Source organism: Aptenodytes patagonicus, chromosome 2 (assembly GCF_965638725.1).
Source record: "Aptenodytes patagonicus chromosome 2, bAptPat1.pri.cur, whole genome shotgun sequence".
Classification (NCBI taxonomy): Eukaryota; Metazoa; Chordata; class Aves; order Sphenisciformes; family Spheniscidae; genus Aptenodytes; species Aptenodytes patagonicus.
In genome coordinates this window covers 106,132,051-106,159,455 of record NC_134950.1, presented here as the reverse complement: position 1 = coordinate 106,159,455, position 27,405 = coordinate 106,132,051, and the positions used below count along the sequence as shown (strand labels likewise).

General features: G+C 45.5%; 1 protein-coding gene across 4 annotated transcripts in view; it reads right to left on the bottom strand.

Annotated features, from left to right (window-relative positions):
* Nucleotides 1-27,405, bottom strand: part of NFATC1 (nuclear factor of activated T cells 1) — a 117,332-nt gene that overhangs the window by 83,152 nt on the left and 6,775 nt on the right. For all 4 annotated transcript variants that reach the window (XM_076330655.1, XM_076330656.1, XM_076330657.1 and 1 more), the window contains exons 2-3: nucleotides 23,344-24,442; nucleotides 13,948-14,107 (exon numbers count right to left, since the gene is read on the bottom strand). In XM_076330655.1, coding sequence (XP_076186770.1) covers nucleotides 13,948-14,107; nucleotides 23,344-24,442 — 1,259 coding nt within the window. The remainder of the gene's footprint in view (nucleotides 1-13,947; nucleotides 14,108-23,343; nucleotides 24,443-27,405) is intronic.

Below are 27,405 nucleotides of genomic sequence, written 5' to 3'. Positions count from 1 at the left end.
AGGTGTGACTTACCTGAGCTGCTTCAGATGTTCACATCAGAATAAAATTAATAGCTTCCTAAACTCTATACTGACAAGCCTCCCCCGATTACAGAGAGAAACTAAGGCAATTAGCTCAGCTGCAGACATCTACGGTTAGCCAAATAAACCCAAAATGTTGACTCGCCCCGTAACCAGCCCAGGCCACAGTTCAAAGCATGAGTGTCCCACAAACCCAGGGCAGTGCTGCAAGAAAGGGACACTGCACTTAGCCCAAAAAGACATGGAGCAGAGCTGCTGTGAGAAGACCCCGGCAGTGGCAGAGCCCACTACAGACACAATGCTTTGCACTTCACCATCATGTGTTTCGGGCCCACAGCTTTTCACAGCAGGGGTACGAGACCATCAACTTGAACGGTGGTACTTTGCAGCCCTTTCCTCTCCCAGAGGGAAAGGTCAAAGTCAGCTCCACCACAGCTTAACTTCAGTGCTTCGGCTTCTCCACCCTGATTTTGGGGGTCTGCTGTACCACGGACCTAGAGTCAGCCACAACACAGGGTGGGCAGCGGGTGGTCACAGCTGGGAGACGGACATTTAACCGGCTCCACCTGCAGCCTCCCTCCCCGTGCCTGAGATGAGACTAATAGCCCTTCCCTCTCTCAGAGGAGAGGTGCTGCAAGGATCAACTCATTCACGTGCAAAGACTGCAGCAACCCCCCCCCACCCCCAGCAGCGCTCCCCATCTCAGCTCTGGAGCACTCGGGAAATTCTGCAGCAGCATCAGGTACATTTTGGGTGGTCTTGCTGTTGTTTCAAAACTGGAGTGCATGTTAAAGTTGTAATAAAAAGGCAGTACTCTTGCTAATGTTCATTTTTATAATAAATTCAAACTTACTTATATTACACACCTTTCTAATACATAAAGGGAAAAAAGCATTCGTTAATAACTGGAGAGTGGAGAGGCTCGAGGCCAAATTTGATCATATTTTTCTTTATTTTATTTATGTTATTTTATTCAAGACTGGAGGAACAGAAGAATGCTTTTACTCATTAGATGATTTTCCTAAAAACATCTGCTATTACAGCTGGGCTTCTAGGTTAACGCTGCCCTGTGATTAGAGCAACTACCCATGTAAAAGCTATTCGGGCTGAGAGTTTCAGGGGCTCCATTTACGCTAGCAAAACTGCAGAGCCAGCACCAGCATCGCTACTGCACTGTCTTGCTCTTTACAAAACCTCTCCAATCTGCCTCCATTTCAAGTAGGGCTCTTGCAGCCAGCAGTGGGGCTATGTCAGTTCACATATTTTAAGGTTTTCCTCACAACCGGGAGGGATTAGAAAACGAGGCTTTGATGTGTTCAGGACATGTGCTTGAGATTACTTGTGTACCTAGATGCTAGCAGATGTGCCTGCAAGTTGTGGTCTAAATTTGTTTGTCCCTGGCAGCTCATGTTTGCAGCTATGGGTTGAGTTTGTGTAAAACTATATTACTGTATGCCATTTTGTAGTCAATAATACTCTATAACCTATATTCAGTAACAATATTTGAGTCTACACTGAGGAATATTATATTATTGCAGAGTAAGAGCTACGACACATAAGGCCCACATAATGAAAACAACATCATTGCAAGAGAAGCGGTTGAAAATTAATTTGAAAGCCATTTGGAAAATTATTGCAGGATTATTAAGGATTATTGATGAATAAATGCCATCTATATTTTTTTTTAAAAAGCTGCACATTCCAAGCCATTTTATTAATTCCTGCATATATGGGGAGAGATTTACATATTTTATGTAGCTTTTTTTTTATTCTGAGATGACAGGCACTATCCAAGTATTTTTATACATATAAACACGACTGCTCCACACTGTATTGTGTTTCAACCAGACCAAATACTCTCCGTAGCACAGGAGGTGTTACAAGATCTTAATACAGCGTTCTGCAAAGAGCCGCAGGATTTTTTTTGATTTTGCCTTTTTTCAACAAGTGTTATCATCTGTGGACTTCTCCAAGGTGAAAAACCAAACCCATACCAGTTACGCTTCTTCAGCACTTCACAACTTTTAGATGTGCTATTCCTCTTCAAGTCAATGAGAGTTTTACAGCTAAATCTAACCCTGCATGCTTTGCCAATTTTCTTTGGTGTTTTTCTCCTAGAAATGCAGGCACTTGGTACATATATAGCAGTGAGACTGTATTAAAAGCCACAGCAGGTGGAAAATAATACAGCCCAGGGAAGTTTTTGTTTTTGATTCTCCTCACAATCAAAGCTATGCACAAAGCACAATGAGGCACAGTAAATAAAGACATTTCACACAGACAAGCACGAAAATCTTCCAAAACAAAGAAAATTAAATTATCTTTCAACTAAAGAACACACTGCAGTGAAAGACTAAATGAGCGATTCTAATTAAAACCATGCTGCGAATCTCCTACTTTCCACCACGAAAAAATATCAGCTAGTTTTTTTGCATGTATAGCCACCCTCTAAAACCAGTCAAGCAGCTTTCCAGCCAAACAATGCAAGACACAGCATCTCAGAACTACAAAACATATTGAAATTATTTCCATAGCAATCATAACAACAACATGCCAGTCCAGGATGTGCAGGGAGCGGGGGTGGCAGCGGGAGCTCAGCCCCCCATCGGCCCCGGTGCTGCCCGCTGCACCAGGCACGCTGCCAGCAGCACCCATGCAGCACCCACCCCCTCGCCCCATGGCCACATCCAGCACCCCGCTTGGTGCGCGACACCCCGCTCACCGCTGCTCGCTTTGGCAACGGCCTGTCTCATCCAAAATAGGTACTCGCATCCCTTCTCCACCCCACGCTCATAAGCAGAGCGTTATGTCCCCACGTGCACACACGGGAGAGCAATGGCGCTGGCAGTCCTGGCCCCGGGCAAGCACAGGCAACGTTGTGCAAGCCCTGCTCAAGCGTCTTAATCCTGACATGCCACAACCGTCTCAGGCTCAGGTCTCTCCCCTTGCGGTGCTAAATCAAGCAGCAGCCTCAGGTGAAGACGTTAGGAGGGGGATAAAAATTCGGGACTAACCCTTTGCGCCTGAGCTGTGCCCGGGCTTCACGCACGGCTTGGCTCTAAGCAGCTCTCCAGAAACGAAACGTGATCTCTTTTCTGACCCACTCCCTTCTAGCTATTTATCTACTTGCAAGCCACGATATGCTGCAGACTTCCCGAACGCTAGCCACTGTCCTTTCACTGGCAGAGAGCCGAGGGGACGGGAACGTGCGACTTACTGAGTAGAGCAAATATGGGCATCCATGTCCTGCACAGAACACGCATGATATGCTGATCTTGCTATTTTGCTGCAGGCACAGGGACAGGAATCAGCTAAACATAGCAGACCTCAGTGACCGGTCTAAATTACAGACTTAAATGACATGAAGAAAGGTACAGTTTGCCCAAAGACAGAGGAAAGTAATGGGGAGATTTTGGATGGTGATGGGAAGCTTGGCTCTAGCATCATTACGCCTGACTTGCTATCCAGACATATAGTAAAAGCTTCAGAGACACAGGGACTTCATGCCCATTATTAGCAGGCATAACGGTAGCAGAACAAAAAGAAGATGCAATCATCCTAAGGGATCCCAAAATCAAAGGGACTGAAGGCAGAGGAAAAGGAGGATCCAGTTAATAGCATTCACCTGAAAACCATCAGAAGGAAGCAGCAACACATGGGGAACCTGCAACCGATGCCCAAAGTGCATCAGATTTTTAAGAGGGAAAACTTAATGGATCTCCTGAAAAGCAGCAGAGGTCTGCAAGAACAGAGCACAGATTCTGCAACTTGCTCCTCTTTTTCATGCTGTTTTCGGGCAGTTGGCAGCCCCACGTGCTCACGTGTGACACCCAATCTCTTGTAACACCCATGCAAGGCAGTGAAAGTGTCTTAATCCAGATTTTGCAGCTGAGTAACCTGAGCGACAATAAGTGACACAATTAATTGCCAGTTGATCAATGTATCCTTGCTTGGTAGAAAACTTAAGCACATGTTCAACATTTAATCCCACTTTATGAAAATTTAAAGATGTACTTAAGTGCTCTGTTGCACTGTAATAGAAAGATCACTTTGCTCAATCTATTTTACATTTTTTCCCTTATATTACGCAGAACTGGACCAGCAATATTTTTACATGAGTAGGATTGCAAGTGGCAAGGGAGGTCCCTTTCTGGTGAGGACGATGGGTTTTCACCAGGATTCACATTTGGCAGTAACACGATGTTATCAGTGCCCCAAAGAGCAAAACTCATTGAGGGGGACTTTGGTGTCTGTAACTGAAGTGTCGAGGAACTCCCAAAAAAACATACCCACGCTGTGCCTGCAAGTGTTATTTACTGCTTTGAACAGGGCTGCATTTAAAACTTAGGCAGTAGACTTTTAAATCCCAATGTACATAATGTCTGCATGCAAACCAAAAGCAGGAGTTCCTCCGCTTTATTGGGTACTGAAACATTAAAAACAGGTGTTTAAAAACTGTATTACAAATCTGTCTGCAACCTGTATTATTTTTACCATGTGCAAGTAAATTGATCACTAGCGTGTTTCAACTGTTTCAGTGAAAATATGCAACTCCTGCTAAATTATTTCTTAAACATGTGGAGGGAGGAGAAATTTATTTGATTTCGCTGTACTGACAGCATGCAACATATTTTACTCATGTGTATGTATATAGCAGATGCTATAATGGATCATCTCCCTTTCACGGCACGTATCAAAGAAGATCTCGAGCTATTCTTCACAAGGAAAGAAATGATAAACCCCTGCTCATAATGAAAGCTGCAACGTACTTCAAGAGAGCAACTGAGTAATTTGACACCATATTTTCCACTGATTCAGTCTGTTAGTTGGAACAATGACTGATTAAAATGGAAAATCTATATTGTAACCACATATACTGACATTCCAGATTACAAGGCATGTTACAGATATGATTTTTTACTCTTCTTACATATAAAAATTAGAAAGTATAAAACCAGAAATTACTCCAATGGAGTTACATTGGCGTGAAAGTGATCTGAAATAAGAACTGGCCCACAGTATATCTTCATACAGAATGCACACAATATAATTTTCATGATATATATGTTTTCTGTAATTTGGAGTACCAAGAAGGGAAAAAAAAAAAATCATTTGCCCTGAGATATTACTTTTAGGAATAGAGGACAGATGTCTAGTTGCCAAAGCAGACTTGTAAAAAATTAATCACCTGCCTCATGCAGGTTAGCAGTATTTGGCAGGTAGGTTAGCTCCGCTCATAATGAAGCATCTGGCTTTTGGTAAAGCTGCATTTTAATTTTAACTGTGTTTCATTTCAGCTTTTGGGCGCATGTCAACGTGCAATAATCTGACAAGTCTGGAGCAGATTTGCTGATTGGTAACTTTGGTGTAGGTCTTCTCAACTGCAACCAAAACTAAGTCAAGTAACAACTGTGGTTCACGCCCAGACCACAGCCTCACGTATCATCTGAACCTCCCTGTAAAGCCATTTTCAACCCAGTCCTCAACATCTTATCCATCCACATTCTTATTTACTTAAAAACAGCTAAATTGACTAAGAGTCAGCAAACTCCTAAGCATGTGCTTGAATTAAGCAGGCTAAGCTGACTGACCTCAGGAGTGCCCCAATACTGCTTTGAATGTGGTTTGGTTTGGGGTTGGTTTTTTTTTGTAACTGAGGTCTGGTAATTTCAGGCAAGCAAAAGGTCCACCCATATTGTATTTTTCCTTAGAAAAGTGGGTACCCATTTGTAGCACTACTGCTAGCCTCTTCTGGTTAACCGAAAGCATCTGCACCTCCTTCTCAGACACTGGGAGGGCAGAAGAGCTGCTGAAGCTCAGAGAGGTCTGCAGAACTGCGGCCTTTTGATTCTGTGACTCTCATCACTTCTAGGTGTTCCCCTGATGCATGCATTTTCAGTGGAAGGGTGCTTCTACCACTAATTTACTGGGAAAAAACCCCACCACCACCACCAATTGTCCTTGTGAGAGAGCCATCACCATGCAGATGCAGGGGCCATTTTTTAACATGAATAGCTCAGGCATTCAAATCATGTTCCCAAAAGACAAAGATCTATTAGAGCATGAATTAAGCAATGGCCAATTTTTGTTTTTACATTATGACCATTTTTTAAGCTTTCAAATGTGCCAAAACCCTCAGGAATCTCACTGGCTGTTGTTTTTCTCTTCTTGTATCACTTAAGCTGAACCATTTCTTTCTAATACTTTTTTTAAAAAGAAATTTAAGAGAGAACAGATCACACTACGGGCTCCTGAGGTCTAGCAGATCTTGACAGAGAGTACAAAGGAAGGAACTGGGAACATTTAGCTCTGTAAGCACATTTGCAGCAGCCTCACTAGCAGTACCACAAATGCCTTTGCCGGGCTTCTGTGGCTTGTGCAGGTATTTTCCTAGCACACCGCTGCAAAGAAATCACCTATTTCAACTGCTGATTATATTAAATTTTTGTTTCCATCTTCATTGAACACCACCCACTGACAGATACTCCACAGGCCCACAGACACACTTACACTTCATTTAGTTATGTAGAAAAAATGCTTGGGACCTGACCGCTTGCAAGAAAGGGGAATGGCAACTTCTAGAAAGAGAATTCAGAGACAGAGCAAGAGACTTTTAGCAGGAGTGATGCAATATTAAGCAGGGGGCAAAAGGGATAGAAAGGACAAAAAAAAGCATAGCACTCAAACAGTCAAGGATGAGTCCTGATTCCTCCCTAGAGAGCAGTGATACACGTTTTTGAGGTATGCTTCCAAAATAATGATGAATCACCCTTTCAGACAATGTGCAGAAAAAACCATCCACACTGCAAACAATTCACCAAGTGAAAGGATGCAGCATGAGACCTGAGGACAAAGTAAATGAGGAATAAGAGAAGAAAGACTACTACATTTATGTTCTGTCTTTCTTGGTCTTGCAGAGACTTTCATCACATTGTTTCTAGACACTCAGGGTGCATGTGCTGCTGGTCACCAAAACCAGCCCGACAAGGGAAGCAGAAAGGATGGCTCTGTGAGCGGTGGTAGAGATAAAGATGACTCCTCTGCTTCCTTCCTAGGTCTAACCTAGAAGGTCTTTGTCTTATCAACCACCACCAGAGGACAGCTAGAAGATACCCCAGGCGGCAAGAGCAATGCCACCAACTCCCTTGTTGCAAAGGACGAGGCAGAAGGGAAACTGGGAGACGCCAAGGAAGAGGAAAGCCAGGAGCTGATATCATCATCCCCTTTCCCGAGGGAACGGAGACGGCAACGGCGGAGGAGTGGGAACGCTTTCCACCCCCTCCTCCCTCAAGGGCACCACTAACTTCTGCTTTGACGGCAGCCAGCGAGTCCAAACCGAAGGCAAACCTAGGATGTTGGGCTAAATCCTTCAGGCTGGAAAGCCAGATTGAATATCTCGGCCTCCTAACAGCCGGGATATGTATTGCGGCATCCGTCAGGCTGAGCGTGGGCGAGGTATCATTTTTAGAGGAGAGCAGAGTGCACCCCCCAAGTGCTGGCTGGTGGAAATTTCGTTTTTCATTTGGAAAGGGCTGTTGTGCCAAACAGCAGAGGCCTGTCCCCAGGACTGCTCATAAATCAGAGCTGAAGTTGCATTTTCAAAGTTGTGAAATCTTCACCGGCTGACAGCAGCACACTTTCCAGAACGGCTCCCTTCTGGACTTGGCCCTTCTCAGGGAGGCCATAAGCTACCTATTCGGCTGTGCTTGTACAGCTACCTTGTGGGACCAACTTCATGTGAAATACCAAAAGAGAAACTCCCCCCTTCCCAAAATACAATCTTCTAACAATGAAAAACCATGATAAAAAGCTTTCAGTGGGCTTTCTTCCATTTGTTGGATTTATAGAAGCAATAGCAGCCTTAAAACATCTGCCAAATCATTCTACTTTGCAGTTTTGATTATCTGTCTACTAGTTTGAGGTTAGCTTTAACTATACAGATGCAAGAAGTGAGAAAGCCATTCAGCTTAGATTTATTCTTAAGAAGTACCGTCTGTCTAAAACAAGGCTATAAAATGTAGGCTCCCTGTCTGGTTTGTTGTATGGTTGCATGGCTTTGTGCTATTAATTGCAACCTGGCTAACAGGTGCTTGCCAATGTCTTTATATCCTCACCATAAGAAAGGATTATATTTCCATCTGGATAAAAGGGTGACGCTGCCTTCTAAAAAGAAGTTAAGAGCAGCACAGAGAGGAAGTCCACTGTGGCATGACAAGTTGAACCACTGCTTACTAACGAGAATATGCCCTCTTCCCTGCTCTGATAGACCCAGAGAGGGAAGGGGAAAGTGGCTAACACGATTTTTTCCACATCCACTCCTCTTGGTCAGGTGTCAGATGGCCATGAGCTGGACCCACCAGGGAATGTTTTCCTTCTAATTCCCTTGACTCACCCAGCAATGGTGGCAGCCCTGCTGTTTAAAACAAACTCGCAGCAGTGGGGGACCCCTACCAAGAAAAGCACTTATGCACGCACTGCAGGTATATGAGAAGTCCCATACTATGTACTTAACTTAAAAGTTAAGTACACAGGCTCACTCTTGCTGTGCAGCATCAGAGCATTGCTGCAAAGGACTTGCCCTGCTCTGTCTGGAAGAGCCTTCCTCTCGGCTTCCTTATCCCTTCATCTCCTTCCTGTCATCAATGGTGAACACCTCTTTCCAGTCTTTTCCTTCAGCTCTTCATTTCTCTCTTCTTCCCATCTTGCCTTCTGTGTAACTGCACAACCCTGTTACCTCACGCTGTTAACTGTTTGTGAAGCCGGGTGCATGAGGAGTGCTGTATGAGACTGTGATGTTAAAACATAAAGCCCCAACCTGAATGCATTTGCAGCTCGCTGGACTGACTGCTGCCCCCGAAATTACAACGGTTTGATCAGCAACGCTTTCTGTTCCCTGAGGGGTTTGCAAAAGGTATACATAGCTCTTGGGTCTGGAAGATGAAAGGACTCTGATAGATACCTGCGGTGGCCAGCACCTGGACCTGGACTACTTGAGCTCGTTATCCAAAAGCAAAAAAACCAACTGATCCATGGGAAGCAAACAATAACACACTCCACGTGTCAGCGGGGTGCACAAATAGCTCAGAGGCATGTTGGTGCCTAATTATGGTGATGTGGAGATGTACAAAAATACTGAGACAGCAATTGCTTTAGAGAAGACTTTGACACTTGTTAGTCATAAAGGGGATTTAAAAATCCCAACATATGCCTCAAGGCCTTTGAAAATCGGACCCAAAGTGCCTACTTGAGATCTTGTCGAGAAATGACACAAGCCAACTCTTGTAAGCAAGTCTCCTGGCACAGACAACATTTTGACTATGTAAATCAGCAGACAAATCATTGTGTTTTGCCTATAAAATGAGGGAGTTCAGACTATTCATCTGTTCACAGGCTCAGGTCAAATTCTGTACTGGAGCGCACAAGCCATACACAACCTCCACCATCTCACTGCAAAGCGATACAGTGAAAGGCAAGGCAGCATTCACTGTGTCTTCAATATTAACTTATTCTTCCAAGAGGAAAACAAATTCTGGCTAGTACCGGTTACCTAGATAAAAAAGAAAAAACCCTGCAACTCCTTTTCTTCCCTTTTTCTAACCAATTTATCTACCTCACGTCAAGAGTGATCTTGAAGAAAATTCCTGGCATATTTTGCATCAAAAAAATGAATAATAATAATGACTTTTGAAAGTGCTTACTAGGCTCTTCTGTGCATTTGAATATTTTCTTTCACCCTTTAGTCCAGTCTTTTATGGGAGTAAATCATACCCTTTAATTAAACATTCTTGAGTATTTGGATTTTATCTCACAGATACACCGCGCCCTGCTTGTAAAAATTCCATCTCGGGCAGCCAAAGTGCTTGACTTTTTCCACAGATGAGTTATTAATTAGAATATCTATAGAACATATATTTATAATCTGGTGCCATCCCTCCCTGGGGATCCCAAACTTTTATCTGCCAGATTACTTACCTGCAGCTGAAACAGAGCCATCACTGGCTGGAATGTAACCCCCATCTTGTGCAACTCCTCACCACCGCTTTTAAAATGAAGAATGGGAGATAGGTCCAAATGAAGGACGTTTTTAAGATGTTCTGGATGTACACCCCTTGAATTAAATTCACCTCGCTTAAAATATGGCTGTAGCTATCTAACTCTGTGGGTTTCCTAACGTCCCCATTTACTTCATCTTGCTCCATTCAGAGAAATCCTCACCCTAGTCGTGAACTGCAAATGCGGAGGTGCCAGCAGGATGCTAACAAGCGTGATTTCGCTCCCCGAAGTGGTCCCAGGTTTCACCCTCACCTGGCATGGTGTGCAGCTTCGTAACACCTGACGCCAGCTGGGGCACCGGCCCCATTCTGTCTCAGAGTGGCGAGTACCCCAGTCTGAAATCACTAAAGGCAATGACAACTCGCAAAATACTTCCCCGAGCCAAGGGGTAAAAGCCGGTGCCAGCCGTGAGCTCACCAGCACCGCTCCCCGGCACCGCTTGCTTGCCAATCTTGTGCAGCATTTTTAGCTTGCTAGGTGCGCCAGCTCATCCCACTCTCAAAACGTTTAGCAATCGAGAACAGCAATAGCTTGGGGCTGCCACGGCAGCCAAACACCCAAACAGGCAAAGGCGAAATGTGAGAGAGAGGAATATTGTGTTACCGGGCTCATTAGCCCTCACAGACAACTTGAAGCGCTCAAAACCATATCGTTCTTAACTGCAGAAGGGAGGGTGCAGCCATCCCACAGAAGGAAATCCATAGGAAATCCTGCTGGCATGAAACACAGCTGGGAGACAGCCCGCAGGAGTCTCCAGTGAGCAAGCCCCACGTAGATGATGGAGAGATGATAAGGAATGAGTGGCGCCTTCCAGCACCAGGTCGGGGCAAGACTCTGCTGCCGCAGGAAGCTGCCAGCACTCAACAGGCTTGCCCCTTCCGCGGGTCAGCATAAACCCCCATGGCAGCCTGCCATGCTCAGCACTGCCTGCCCTTTCCCAGGCTCAGCTTTGGAAGAGGAGAGTAATCTCATACACCAGCGGGCATTGAGCATGCTGCTGGGTCCCAGTGGAAAGCTCTTCAGCTTTACATGTGGCCCTTTCCAGTTCCAGAAAAAAGTCAACAGCCTGGAGGAGCCACCAGAGCCAAGAAAAAATTGGTCTCCAACCCTGGACTTCATGTCACACCCACAAGAGACTCCTGCCCTCCTACACCATCGCTCTCCACGTCCAGCACGCTTGCCTCAGAAACATTTGGTTCTCAGACCCTTCCACCTCCTACAAGAAGAGATGGAGCAGCAGCAAGGAAGCTAATGTTGCCTGGAAAAAAAAAGATAAACACGCTCCGGCTGCAGAGAAAGTAACCTGCTGGCAATTTTGCTGGGGAACCGTGCCATGAGCAGTGGATGCTTTTTTGGATTTACTTCTCCTCTGCCTTAGCATGCCCTACAGATGTGTGGAGGTATTAGAGCGAGGAAATCTCCTGGTTTGGGAAGCAGGATGCTAGTGAGAGGGGGTTTGAAACGGAGAAGGGAGGAAGAGACCTCTTCTGCATTCTCCTCTTGCCGAAGGTAAAGGGGAAGAGCTTTAACAAAAGCAGAATTTAAGAAAACTCCCCCAAAGCAGTGACATAAGAAACACCTGACTGCCCACACAGGGCAAAAAAATAATGCAAAAGGGTAGTGCAAGAGGTCAGAGCAGTTTTATGAGGGGTTTTCCTGAGTCAACACAATTGAAAACACTGGGAAATATTACAGGGAAAAGCTTGATCCAAAATCTCTCACCTGAAGACACTCAGATACTATTTGAGCTTACACCTGGGTGTGAACTTTGAAGCTTGGGCTTCTTTCTGTATAACACAGTGGACTGAATCAAACCTGACCCAAACATCTGCAACATCTGGAAATATGTTGATTCAGAGATGCATTTTACAGCTTTTGTCAGTCACCGATTTATCAGAAGTTACTCCCTAGATTTCCTCCTCCTCCTTTCATTTATTTGTAAGTACTTTTGTTTTTGAAGTACTTCTTTATTTATAAGTACTTACTATTTCTCTTATTAAAAGTATTTGTAAGCATTTTCTTTCTTTTTTGGAAGTACTTTTCATCCATCCATCCATCCAACTCTGGTCTAAGTCAGAAGCTTTTAAGTATTTCCTCAAACAGATAACTCTGGCTGGGATGGCAACGTCAGCATGGAGAAGCTTTTTCTGGCCCTCTTTATGTTTCTGTTCTTTTTGGAGAAAAGGATGTTCAGGTTGTAATAAAAGGACTGAAAAATACATTAATCTTTATTAAACCGGTAGAGCCAATTGACAGGGCTAGGACTGGCTGCTTCCTCCCCTCTCCCTTCATGCCCTTCCGCAGTTTCCTCTCCTCTCCTCTTTTCTGACACTTGTTTTTGTTTGGAAGTAGCACGCTCGCTCCCAACAGACCGGGACAGGGGATGAGAGGGGAAATGTCTGGACGCATTTAGTCCAATTAAATGTTGGCATCACATTCAGTCTTTCCAAAAAGCACGTAGGAAACTTTAAACGCCAGGCTAGCCGCTGCGAATTGATGCCTCCCCATTTACATTTCCTTGCACCAAGCCACAAACAGAGTAGGTATTAATTGTCATCAAGCGTGTCTGCCACAAACCCCTCTTTAATATCATTCACAAATGTTCTGCTAAAACCTTTCGTCTTTCAGCAGATCACTTCCATAATCCCATGTCACTGATGAGTTTTGGCAGAGCTAGAGAGCGAACTGTTTGCTGCTGACAACTCCCCTCACTTCCCTTTTTCAGCTGCCGCAGCAGCACACAAATTCTGTAGTGGCATTCCCTGCCCAACGTCATCTCAAACTCGCATCATTCCTTTGAACGACGTGTTTGCTAACAGGGTTTTACAGCAAATAAACAAACGCGCACGAGCTCTGCATGTGTGGTCTGCACATCATGTCGAGCCATCCGGTCTTTCGACAAGCCGCTGCTCCTACAGGAAGAGTTGTGGCATAAACCCAAGCAGCGTGAGCACGGCAGCAGCGCCTGCCTCCCTCCCGCAGACAGTTCCCAGACACCCGTGGGTCCCACGGCATCCGGGCAGCGATCAAACCTGGGCTCCGCTGCACAGGGAGGTCACAACTCTGACAGAAGGCACTGAAAGTTTAACTTCTGGGTGAGAAAGAAGCAGCTGAGGAGGGACAGGCACAGTTGGCTCTCTCCCCCTACTTTTTCTTTTTTCGTTTTAAACCACTAAATCTTGTTCTTCCCACTCCTGAGAAAAGTCCTTTAAAAATGAATGAGACTAGTCATATAAATGAATTAAGGGTCAGTTTACAGTGTTATTAAATTAAATGCTTTATATACATTAACTGAAGAGCTCGGTAGAATTCATGAAACTAGATTCAGACCTCAGACGTTTTCCAGAGTGGCTGGAAGGGTTTAAGGAACTAAACAGAAGAAACTCAAAAGCCTCGCTTTGCTCAGCATTCACTGCAACACCCAAACCAGTGACATACTTCCACATTACTGCTACGGCTCTGCCCTCCGACATGTGTTCACAGCTCTGATTAATCCAACCACAAGTTAAGGACTAAGCGTACTGAGGCATGTCCCCAGCTGATTTGAGTATAAACTGCATGTCTGGAATCTGACTGCACAGATAGGTCCACGGTCACCGCCTGCCAGCTGAACACTTCCTAAGTCGTACACGGACAGAGCAGCAATCCGCTTGCACCGTATTCACATTGCTAAGAGCAAGTGGATGCTCTTGCCTTGTTTTTAATAGAGGCTTGGTCCATCCAGTTTAAAATATGCTCTAAGGCGTGCTCACGTGCAGTAATCTTTGAGGACAGGAAAAATCTCCCGTCACTTCTCAGTTTTGCAGAAGAAAGGGTGCTCACCACAGAGCGCCGAGATAAACAACCTGTGCTGCTCATTACACGTTTTGGTACCTGCACAATAGGGTGGCCCCCCGCAGATGCCTTCACAGCCCCTCGACTGCCTTCCGTCTCGTAATGAGCTCGGTGGTGGGATTTCGGCTGCACTTCAATACGCAGTTCATAAGGTCCTGAGTGAGATGGCAGCTGCCAATCAAGGGCAGGCAGGGATGGGCTACAATGGAAAGGAAAACGTATTAAAAATTAACATCAAGTACACTATCACAAACCACAAGCATCCAGCACTATTACTTTAGAGACCATGTTTCGCAGTTCATCCTTCACTATCTTACGTTTAAACTTTCATCAATATGGATAATGCCACGACATAAGTAATTTAGAAGGAAATGGCTATTTTATGAAGATTTATGGGTCGAGCATATCTGATGGCCCAGATCCTATCCTGTTTGTAAACAAAATGGAAAAACATTAAGACACAGCTTACAAATATCTTAATATATTGTCTCTTGAACCAAAAGGAGAAAGGTAGGCAGAAAGACGCAGAGGAATTTAAGGAAGAGGATTTCTGCTGTGGAAGTGAATGCCAAACCAGCTCTGGAGGAGTTCTGCATTTAATGAATCTAATGGATTTCAACAAATCTGCTCAGCTTACTGGGGGCGGAAAGAAGAAAAAAAGCCACTTCCCAGCTTCCTTCCTAACAAAAAACACGTCAGAGAGTCTCAAAGCGAAGCCGGTCTCTTTCTGGTTCATGCACTGCAAGGGAGCAAGCTCTGAAGTCAGAACTTGCTTACAAATCCTACTAACGATGACACACAAGCCAGAAGAAAATCCAGCTAGCTCTTCCGGCCCTGTATTGACTCTGCAATTAACTCAAATATTAAGGACTCACTACCATCACACGAGCAAGCAGGCCCAACAGCATGCGATGGTGGGGAAGTGTCATTCTTAGAAACCCACTTCCAGTGTAAAACCACACTTGAAAATAGTCAGGAGAGCTCAGCTGTAAGAAATGCCAAGTTGACGCTTTGGGGTAAAAAAAAAAGAAAAAGAAACAAACAAGCACGTTGAAACAGTGTTAGGTGTGAGACAAATTTATTGATCTTAAAATCGAAGCAAAAAGCTTCATGATGAAAACACTAATTTTATGTCTAGCGTATATTCTCTCCTTTGATGAATTCTCCTCACCAGATGTCCTTCAAAAGCCTTTACAAGTAGTTGAACGGCACAACTGCAACATACTACCCTGTCCTCTGACATCAAACTTCATTATCTCTCCCATCAGCCTGGAGAAGACAACCAGCAAGCAGAAAATCACGGTCCTCAACCCTTTTGTTGCCACCATGGACCAGGGCTACCTGCCATGGTGAAAGGGCTCGTCCTGCCGCAGCGTGCAGACAAGGAAGCTGAAGGGCTAATTAGCTCTCGCCCCAGTCTGCGAGGAGGCTGGCCGCAGGGGATTTACAGGTTCCCCGCCTCCCTGCTATAGCCCTGGTGCAAGGACAGTCTGAGCAGCGTGAATCACGGCTGAAATGAGCTGGCTGGGAGTGAAAGGATGCAAAAGAACTTCTGCACTGGATGCGTATATTACAAGCACATAGTCAGCTGGAGACTGAATACTCCATTTTACCGTCCCTGTGATCCACACGCTACCCCAGCATGCTTTCGGCTCTGCAGGCATTACAGCTTTCACATCCCCCAAAGCATCCCTGCTGCTTCCCACTGTGGGCCAGAGACTTTAACCACTCACACTGGGTTTGGTTTTGCTTTGCCGGTTTTTTTGGGGTTTTTTGTTTTTTTTTTTTTTTTTAAGTGCTTATCCAGCCCTTTATCACCGGCATATTTAACTCCTATACACTGATGGGACTTCAGGTGGTGCTAAATTTCTCTACATTATCTTTCTTCACTGCTTATAAATTTGCCAATTTGAGCCATGTGATTTGAATGCCTACAGACACACGCTACATGCATTACAGGGGTCAGCTGGAGCCACTAAGTCCCAGCCCTGGGTGAGGACCAGGACCACCCTCACTCCCTGGGCACCCCCTGCTACCCCAGCACAGTTTGCTGGTGAGTCGCAGGCTCCAAACTTCCAGCTACTCTGCTGTCCAGCCCTCAGGACACGGAGCATCCTCAAAAATAACAGAGGGGAAGAGAAGAAAGTAGCCATACAGCTCCCAGCTCAGCTCAAATGGGAGCTCATCCAAAAGAAAGATGTTGCCTCTGTGAGGGCTCCCAGCTCCCATCGACACCTGGACCCAGCAAGAGCCAGCAGGGCACTCTCTGCAGAGGCAAGACCTTGCCAGGGACAAATCCTGAATTTGGCCACAGCACCCCCAAGCACAGCAGCCCCAGCCTTGGCTAGAGGCAGGACGCTACATCTTCTGAGCTCCTGTGCAAGCCAGGGCCCACCTTGGGGGCGACGAGAAGCTCTTCCGCTACTAGATACTCATACAAAGAGTGAAGAGACGGCAAAAAATTACAGGCAATTGGCCATTGTATGTAGCCGCTATTCTTTGCCTAGCACGTTAGGTGTACATAATTTAGTCTGAAAAAGTCTCAAAAAAAAAAAAATTCTGGATAAACCATATTTGACTAATGATAAATGACAAAGAACAGAGCAAACCAGCTGTGTCTCTCCTGGTGATGATCAGCGCACATTTTTAAACAGATGTTTCTGGTTTTAAGTAAATTCTCACTTGATGGATCTTCTTTTTTCTGAGGACACAACATCTATCAGATTAGAAATTTTTAACACTTAATTAAAAAGGACAACTCTGACCGGCAGCATGTAGCCCTCAAGTGAAGAGGGATTTTTTTTAAGATACACAGAAGTAAGTAATAGTTCCATAAATAATTAAATCTCTTTAAAAAACAAAGAAAAAACCCACAAAAACCCCTTTCAAATCAGCACCTGAAAACGTCAGTATAATTAAGTAGTAAAATTCATGTTCTCAAATAAAACCTGAAAATAAAAATACAGTTTGCTGTTAGCCTGAGATCTATCATTGAAATTCCAAAATACCACCTGCCCAATTATAAATTGACAATTAATGGCAGTTTTCCTGATGAAGGAAGCAGAGTGATGCATTTAACAGTGTCATGGGCTGGGGCTGTCAGAGCTATTTCCTATGTTAAGTTATCTTCATCATGCACTTAATTTCCTGCGGCTAAATGTGGTTAAAGGAAAAAGTCACCAAGCAAATGGTGTAGTGGTAAAATCAAATCTGGTTGCTGCAAATAAACCTTATCAATTTGAAAAGGCCTAAACTACCTCATCTAGCCAGCATCACGCAGAGGGGAGAAGAGCCCCTCCACAGGGGTCAAGAAGAGAAATGAAAGGTCTTCACGCAGTCTTCCTATCAAATACACATCGGTGTATTTCCCTCAGATCGAATTTTCCACCAACTGAAAACCTGTCCCATTCCTTTCTATGCCATAATAAATCTAACTGCAGTCCTCCTAAATGCTGTAATGAGGGATGGTTGTTTCAAGGCGGGTTCACAAAACCTGGTGTTAGGCTGTAGAAAACTCACTCAGTGTAACTCCATCCTACATAAATCAGATTACAAAACAGATGAATAGTGATTTATTTTGCATACACCAGATACACAATATGATTAAATAAAAAACAGATTATCCAGTCTGGCTGACTTCTGCCTTTAGCAGAAAGATTTATCAAGTTACAAAAAAAAAAAAAAAAAAAAAGAACGATACTAAGCAGCACACTGGAATATAGACAGGGAGGAAACAAAGCCAAAAACTTCTATTAAACTTTGCAAAGGTGTTTAAGCCCCATTTTCACATGACTGCTATGCATTTGGGAATTAAATTACCATTACACTTTCTAAACTACTAGATGCCCAAGGCCACTTGAAAAAGATTTGCAAACATTTTTGTCCTTAACTCGGCTGCCGTGCGAAAGGTGTCAGAACAACTGCCAGTCTCGCACAGGGACTAACCCTGCTCATTGGCCAAGTACCACAGCATGGAGTCATCTGCCCCAGGCAGCTGCCTGACAGTGGCATAAGCCACTGCCTGGAAGAGCAGGATGGTAAGTGTGTTTCAGCACCTGAAGTGAAGCAAGTGACCGAGAAGGAGTGTGGCTGAGACTGGGCGCCCTGCACTAAACTTATTTTTTTTCTAACAGGGAGTGTTCCTTTAGAAACAAAAACATAAACTAGAGAAACCACAGGGCTGCTGAAACTTTTACCAGGCTGCTAGCTTGCCCCTGCTCCAACTGTGCACCAAATGCAAATACGGCTACAATTTATTATTTATTACCCATGTCTCACATCGAAGCAGATGCCTGTTAAAGATCCTTGTGTGTTTTTTTGAAGAGTAAGAAAACAACGATGATGCCTGTGTGTCCACCAATTTGGTTGTGGTCAGAAAAATATACCTGCTTTATATTTCACCTATGAGTTAACGTGGGTAGATTTTTCTCTCTTTTTTTTTTAATTTCCTGTCTGACAATTGAGCAATCTGGCTGTGAGCTGTTAAAATAGATGCTGCGTCCCACCCCAGACTTGGCTGGATTTTACTGGCATGTGGAGCAAGTAGCTCCTCCGTGGAGTGCATGCAGTGCACTGGAATTCCTCATGCTGAAGTCTGAAAGCGCGACTCGTCGTCATACTCCCAGATAATACTTAACGCTACCGTCCTGAAATTTCACATTCAGAGATCAATTTGCATGGGAAATTTTGCATTTGTTGGCTTAGAGAAAGAACAGGAAACTACTGCCGCAGGAATGGAGATAACAAGTGGCTGGCATCACATCTCTGCTCCTTCTGAATTTAGAATCACACGGTGCTAAAACGAGCTGGTGAAGGAAGGCCATTAATAAGATGCTCACAGGGGCGTTTGAATGAACTGAAAAACAGTCAGGAGAAAGCGTGGGGAGAATTAAATCAAACAAACAAACAAAAAAACCCCAGTTTACTGAGACAGGCTTCCAAGCAGTCTTCAGCCTTATGGCACAGCAACCCAACATAATCAAAAGCCCCCAGTACGTGGTGGCAAACCGAACTTGTTGAAGCATCTAAATATCCCCATCCAACATGAATATAGCAGGAGAGAGAAAAAGGTTAGAGGCATTGTGGGCTTTTCCCTGTCCACTCCCCCCGCCCCCCCAATTAATACTAATGAGTCCTGGGAGATGGTCACTGACACACAGCCACAAGTCCCCATTTCACTGGGTCTTGCCCAGACAGCCCTCTTTTGCTTTGTCTGAGGAACTTCCTCTCGCTGGCCATAAACACACGAGTCTGCCATGAACGTAGGTACAGGTCAGCAAATCTGGTGCTGCTGCACCGGTGACCATCTCATCTTAAGATAGCTGGTGCCCTTTTCCACCTTCAGAAAACCCCAATTTCTTGAGAAACTCAACTCCTCCCAAGTAAGGTTGTCCTCTATCTCATCATCTGGACCAAAACATCCATTTAAAAAAAAAAAAAAAGCATCAAGAGTATCTGAAAGGTCCACAAACCAAACGAAAGAAGGAAAAAATATGCAACATTTTAAAATCACCATTTTTAAGGAAATCATATGGTTTGGGGCCTCAGTGAACGATTTTTGCATGCTTGAGTTTAATACTGCCACAGTCACAAAAGTGGAATCCAAAAAATCCACAAAAAATAAACAAGCCCATTGATGCAGACCTTTGGCTTTTACCAAATGTGCTTTTGCAACTGGTAGACAGGTATCCAGCCATACATTCTCTGGGTGCAAACTACAGCCTCCATATGTAAAACTACATGACCCCATGTCTGTGAGGTCAAGAACATACATGTATATTTTTGAGGCTGAAAAAGAAACTGCAGCTAAAGAAAATGTGGCTTTCAACGGTTAAAAAAAATAAACTGTACAAGAGGGAGCTTTTATAAGCCACCTGGAACTGGGTGTCTATTCCTGGAAGCTCCTTTTGGTGTGGTAGACCTCATACATGCCATACGCCCAACCAACAAACCCAACCATTTCTCTTCCCCCTCCCCTCAAAAAACACTACATTTAATGAAAACTCAAGTGTTACAGGCCAACACACTTCTTGGATTAAACTGATGATACTTGAAATAACTACAATGCATTCCTTTTCAACGAGTAAGAAATTGTCTCTAGGAAATTTCAGGTTGTGTTTAGTCAAATACAGTGGCTAAAGAGGAAGTCATAAAAAATGTTTAAGATACTCAGAAATCCAGCACTTTCTTAAGTGCCTATACTTTTTGTTGTAACATAGGACAATTTGGGACATGTTAATCAGTGGGTAAAAAATAAAAACGGGATTTTAGTTTTGGAAATAGTCACTAACACTGTCCCCATGCCCAAGGGCAGAAGTCCAGTCCTGTACTTCCATTTTGGCTTTGACATTTTTGCCCGTGAGAGATTCCGCATTACACAGCACTGAGGAGCGATGGAGAAATGTCACAGAAAGGAACACAACTGAGGCAACAAGGGCTTGAGAAACAGAGAGTATCACCTGCTCGTACAGTAACTGCCTGGTAGAGTGCTTCTTTTTAAACTATTTGCCACAGTAACTATAAAAGAGGGACTACAGACAGAAACTTCCTGCATTTGAGTGAGACAGCACAATGCATAAATACTGAAATAAAAAAAAGACCTTGGAGCTAAAAGCTAAAGCAGAATTTCACAAAGGCCGTCTCTCGATTCTCCACGTAACGATTTACCTCCAGTAGTTTTTGAGGCAGATTGGTACATTTAGGTAAACTCATTTTGGTCTGGAAAAGGTACGATTCCCATCGCTACCTCAGGGTTTGTTCCAAAGCTTCCCCTGGAAATCTCTGCTTGGTCTCTAAATATTTTCTACATCCAAAGATTTGGTGTGAGGCCCTGGGCTGCAACCGAAGCACCACAGACAAATCCCCAGCAGACCTGGGTTACCCTGTGCAGCTTCAGCCTCGGCTGTGGGGTCAGGCTCTGCCCCCCCACCCCGTCTTGTGATCCTCAGCACCCGCGCGCCGAGTCCCGTGCAGGAACAGAGTCACCCGTTCGTTCATAGCCCTTGAAGGGGATGTGTGAGCCCAAACCTGCTCCGAAGAGCCCACAGCCTTGGGACCAGGCTGAGCCTCCGAGCTCACAGTCCTCTTAAGCAACCAAGAGAAGCATGAGGCACAGAAAGACTGTGTTTCTGTTAAGGCAGGCATTATTATACTCTTATTACATACTCTTATTATTCCTTTGCTCCAGGACCTGAAAAGCCTAAAGCGGATTGAGCTGTAATTACGACAAATGAAAAACATCATCAATTTTAGAAACAATACAAAAAAGCAGTTTCCCTTTTAGACTGATGCCTGCTATAAAACGGTCCGCCTGAGCCTGCTCCCTCCTGCCCCCAAAGAGATGGGAATGCAAGAGAGGGAGGGAAAGGCGTCAGTGATTTTCCAAGGCACGCTGGCTTTTGATGAAAATTGTACCGCGTATTCAGGAAGAGACAGAGGAGGTAATCAAATCTGGTTATCTCAAAATCATTATGACTGGCTAGATTTTGGAGCCCGAGTTGTTTGTTGGAACCCACCCCTCCAGCCCTTGCGTTTGAAATAGAACAGATGTGTAACATAACAGGAAAAAAATCCAGCTCTGTTGTGACAAATTCTTAACCAATTTTTTTTGAAAGATTTAAAATAACATAGTTTCTGTTGCGTAGGCTGTGATCCTGTTGACGTCCGTGCTCAGTTGCCCAGCTCTTTCATATACATAACACGAGAGGTATTTTTGGTGGAAGGAAGCACAGTCAGTGTATCTGATTGGTAAAATAACTTAAAATCACATTTCGACAGTAACTTCCAACTGCCCTAGAGCATGAGTTAATGAGATCACATGGAAACATATTGTGAACCAGGAAACATATTTTATACAAGACCAAAACAGTGGAAAAAAATGTTGAATACACAACATAGTGGGGCTCCGTTTTGTACGCTTCACCTTTCTTGTTTGTGTTAGCGCACAGGCATGCCGGGTGCCTCCTGACGGACTGCAGCAAAGCACCTACGGGCCGCTCGCTGCAACGGAAAGATAAAAGCCTGTTTGGTCAAACTGTCCTATTATTGCCCTTGAAGTCTTCGGCAAAAAGCAGCCCCCTGATGCAAAAGCCCACGGCCGGCCTCTCTGATGAACGCAGGCTACTTGGCACTTCAGTGGGAGAACATAAAAGGGTTTTTTTAAGTATGCAGGAAGGCTCTGAAGGATTTGCCCGGCGTTAAGTCTCTATCCCAGCTCCGAAAGGTAGTGAGCACTTACCTCTGGGTGGCTCAGCCAGACCCAAAGGAGTTGCTGCATTTCCCAGCACTGAATTGAGCCAGGGTCCTGCAAGGAGCTTGGGCAACACAGAGAGGAGGAGAAGAACGATGAGCAAGGGGACCACAGCACTACATGCTGTAACACGAAGGGCCACAGACCTCTCAATCTTAGTTTTGGGAGATAGCACGCGGCAGAGAAGTGCTGGCTGAAGAAAAACGAGACCAGCAAGGTTGAGAGCCAGGGAAGGTATCGCTAAATAAAACGTCAGCTACATGTCCACATCTTTCATTTTGAGAAGGACAGCTTTGCTGTCAAAAGCAAGAAGCCAGAAGTGCTTGGGGAGGAAGAAGAGGGGAGTGGCCATCACAACCAGGGACTGGGATCAGCCTGCAAACTTCTGGAAAGCCAAACTCTTTTCCTGCACCGCGTACCACTGCATATACAGCCTCTAGAAGACTTCAAAATAAAGACCATAACTGAGACCGAAAGAAAAAGCAATGGATGTAACTCAAATTCTGACTATTCTGTGGTGCTTCCTACCCGCAGTCCTCTTGTGATAAATAAATGTGACCAGTATATTATCACCTGACAAATAAGGTTTTCTTCTTTAAACATAAAAATGGTGGGGAAGGAGGAAAAAAGAAAATCACTGTCCAACGCAGATAGGAAAAGAAGATTGGTAAGAAGCTTTCAGATGAAGCAAAGTAAAAGCTGAAATAATGCACAAAAGAACCATATTCCCAATCTCTTTGTATTCGCTGTCTATAAAGCGTAAATGTAAAAGGCCCTGTAACAGCCACAATAATGGGAACATCTCTTAGTCCTGCAACAAAAACATATTAAAACATGATGAACTATTTAAGTAAAGTCACAGGTTTGATGGTACCAAATTGTCCTGCTGCCTCACGAGCTTCTAAATACCCCATTCTAGTCTGCCCAGGCTGGGGCTCGTCCCCTGGGATGCAGACAACCAGTTACAACCCATGTGTGGATGACTCCTAGGACAGACATTTTTAACCCTTCAAGGCTTTACTCGTGGTCGCGCCACACCAACGACGGAGGCAGTGTCGCAAGAAATGGCTAAGTGGAATGAGTGGATGGGCAGATTTGGTGGGAAGCAGAGATGGGAAGGGGAAGGAGGAAAAAAATCATGCAATAAAGATATTAACAGGATTGCCCTCTAAGTCGGGGTCCCTTACCTCATGTAGGATGTCGGAGACAGAGACTTTGGTTTGGCCCACTGGTAGGGATGCTGTGGCACGGACAGGTACTGCTCACAGAAGTTTCCTTTCCTGATGTGCTGAAAGCTGGAGAAGTCTTCCGGTGACAAATCAGCAGTTGGCGATATGGTCCCGTGATCCTCGCCAGCTGGTTCAGTTTTGAGAGTCATGGACGGGGTGTGGTCGATAGCGGTCTTCCTCGACTTGATGGGAATCCCATCGTTCATATCTATGGTGCTGTCGGTGGTGAGAGCATTGATGGCAGCAACGATGGCGGAGCTGGTGTACTGGTTGGTGTTCCCCAGCCACGTCTCATCTGTGACACTCACCCGTGGCGAGTTTTGTGGAGAAGGCGTGGGGGAGTGGTGTGGGGAGTAGGAGGTCTGCCGGCCGTTGAGGCTATACTTTCTCTTGTTGCAGGGAGACGGAGGCCTGGAGTTGCGAGCCCCCAGCCAGTTCTCCTCCGTGATGCTTGTCCTGGGAGACGTCGATGGAGAGTGCCTCGGAGAGTTGAGCAAAGTGCAGGCCACCATACTGCGTTGGTAGCCCTCCTCCGTGTCGGTGGTCTTTGGAGAGACACATGGGGACTGCCACGGAGAGGTCTGAGGTGAAGTGTACGGATACGAGTAGTTGGACTCATAGGAAGACGCTTCGGAGTTGCAGCTTCTGGAAGACAAGCTACTCGCTGGACTCAGGCAGGACGGGTCTCTGTACGCCTCAATGTTTGGTAAGTTCAAAGTGGCAGTAGAAGGCGACCGCTTGGTGTTTGGGATGGCCTCCTCAACCTCATCATGGAAAAACTGGTTGTTGTTATGATGAAGTCCCATGTAAGAAGTGATCTCAATTCTAGGGCTCTCCAGCGCTGGAGCTCCATTAGGTCTGATGTTTGGCGGCAGGTAATACTCGGAGGCCCCGCTGTCGATGTGTCCTCCGTATCCAGAAGGATGGTTTGTTGATGGGACAACTGAAATGACGGGATTTGATGTCTGAAGGCCATGACATGGAGTTGACAATGAGGAATGTGCCACATTTAGAGGCAAGCCAGCATTTACGTTTGAAGATGTATAATTATAGTGTTCTGGAAAAAAACAAACAAATAAAAAAGAATGATATGAAGTGCTGCACAAATATACTCAGTAACATACCAAGCTGGAGTGGAGGGACATGGCACAACACACAAAAGCACAGCACTCCTTAACAACCCAGCCCAGAGGCATGGTGCGGTAAGGGGATCCTTGAAAATGTTACTAACTGAGCAGCACAAGACAAGCTATCTTGGGAGGAGGATGTACATGGACTGAGTTTGTCTCAAGGACACTCTTCTTACATAAACCTTCAGAGCAAAAAATTGAGTCTTCAAACAACGGTGCTTCAGCATTCAGAGGCTGCAGTGCTGCTCAAGAGACATGTGCTTCTATGTAAGTGAGTCTGATTCCCTCTTTGAAAAGTTGGAATACACAAAAAACACAGGACAAAAACCAAAAGTGGAGGCAGACTAAAGCGAAAAACATGATCAACTGTGTTCTCTTAAAAAAATTATACACAACCGAAATTTCCATTACAGCAAGTTTCCAACTGGTTCCAGTTAACTAGGATTTTGGAACAAGATGGATCTATTGACCTGCTCTGGTTTCTGGGACCACTTATCCTCCAGCCCAGCTGGCAGAGGCCAGGTGAAGGATAAACATGGATGTCTCACTGCTCCGCGACAGCTGAAATTGCACTGAAATTGCTGGTTATTGCGCGCACCACATCGAGTGCTGCCAGCAGCGCGCTCTAGGCCAACAGTCTAACCATTTAACAGCTCTGGGTGTATAAAAGCATTAGTAGAGCTAAACAGTCAGTGTGAAAAGCCTGGAAGGTGACAGATGACATCACAGACTTGCACCAATGGGCTCCCTGACCCAGCGCAGGGGAACAACCTGCCCTTTGCATGCCTCCATCCCTCCTGTGCTACAGGGAACCAGCATCCTAAAGCCAGTCTGCAGGAGACCGTCCCTGTCTCACCCCACTGTCAGCCTGCTGAAGGGACCCCTTCAGCTCTGCTCTGCCATCCCAGGGCCACGTGTGGGTCTCTCCTTGCCACCCAGAGACACTGGTGGGCTGCGCACAGGGAGACAGACAGCCCTCAACTGAGGGCAACAGGATCAGGAGTCATTGCCCTGGTGCTTTCTGAAGTAGGGAGGCTCTGCATCACCAGCACACAGGGGCCAGAGCCCCTAATGCCAGTATCTCTTGCCGTACTTGAAAAAGACAGCAAAACCTTTCTATCAGGGACAACAGCCACTGAACTTTGAGCCCGGGTGATGCTGTTCTATAGTTTCCTCTCAGCAGGCTGGAAATGCTCCAGCTCCAGCCCCCCAGCTGTGCCTGCAGCGCATCAGCCTTCCCTGAGGTTTGTTACGGCAGCGGAACTTTCCTGCAGGGCAGAAGGAAACTCTGTACCTCCCCCAGCCGCAGCCGGTCCATGTGGGGAGCTTGTCCCCTTCCCTCCCAGGAGGCAAGCTCCCTGGGCGGTCACCCTTGCCCACCTTCCCTAGGGAGATAGGGACAAGCTTTGCTAATTACTGCAGCTGTTATTCCCAACAGGACCTGCTCTCCGGGAGCACTGCAGATGCAAACGAGCCTCCAAGCTGGTAACGCCAGCGCAGCAGCTATTCTCTTTCTTTTGTTTATCAGCTCAGCCCTCTCTGGTGTCATCCTCCGACGATCCCGTGCTCACCTTTCTCGCTGGCAACAACTCCAAGGCAAACGGTACTTAGGAAAAATTAATGTTCTGTCGCAGTTACTCTGCGATGTTGCAGCTGATGTATGTCATGTCAGGTAACAGTCAGGAACGATGAGCAACAACACCTTTTGAACTCACTCTCTAGTCTGCCTTCAGAGAGCAGCCATCTACTGAGGAAGGGTCATTAAATTACACTGGAGTGTGCCACAAATAAAACTGGATTATTCAAAACATGCTGCAGCTTCACACGCTATTCAAACAACAAGGCAGGCAGGAACTATGGAGAAAGAGGTGCTACTTTGACAAGGATAATCTGACTGCAGTGGTCACAGCGAGGCGCAGATCTGCCTGGGGGATCAGAGTCCTCTCATTCCAAAACTAGTCCCCTTTTCTTGCTGCCCTGCCGCATGGCAGCACCACTCACAGTCACCGCAACCACCGCCACTTTCCTCTCACTCTTCATGGAAAAAAAACCCCAAAGTCCTACAACGGTGGTAAGACCTTCTCCGTTTCAGAAATTAGCTCAGAGAAAGGGTCTAAGCAGTGCCTCCAAGGCAGCCTCAACCCCTTCACTGCTTCCTCCAGCTCCAGAGGAAGGTGATGCCCGTGGCACCGCACTGCTGCCGGGACACTGGCTAGGCTCTTCTTCCACGTACGCCCCACGGGCCCTTCCACAGCCTCCCGGCCCGGCATGTAAATGGACGGCACTGGTGACATAGCATAACCGGGTGCCGCCTCCAGCCGGTCCCCACCGCGCAGCCGGACTCCCTGGGCAGGGGACTGCGGGTTCCGCGGGCTGCCCCGGCTCTGCGCCCGCCCGGTGGGCTTTGCAGACGGGGTGCAACAGCAGCATCTGCTGACTGCAGAATCGGTGCCTTTAGATCTTTTATTAAAAATAAATAGGTAAACAAAATAGCAGGGATAATTATTACCTGCATGAAAAGTACTGTGAACCCAGCAGTTCTCTTAAAATCTAATGCATGAGGAGGGTGAAATTCAAACACTGAGGTCTGCTGGAGACCTGCACCCCAGGCCAAACAGGCAACATAAAGGCTCTGACCAATCTTTGGAATCCAGTTTAAAAAAAAAAAAATTAAAAGACAGCCTCAAGTGCTCCAAGCAACAAGTTCCCCTAATGCATACGGCAAGAAATAGCCTCTTTTAGAACTATTACACATATTTTTAAAAAGTCAACTTTTAAAGGGCCAAGAAAAATAACGTTATACAACTTCTCACACAATAGTACTCAAAATCAAAAGAAGCAAGATCCAAAGCCTTCCAAATATATTTAGGTATCTTAAATTTTCAGGCAG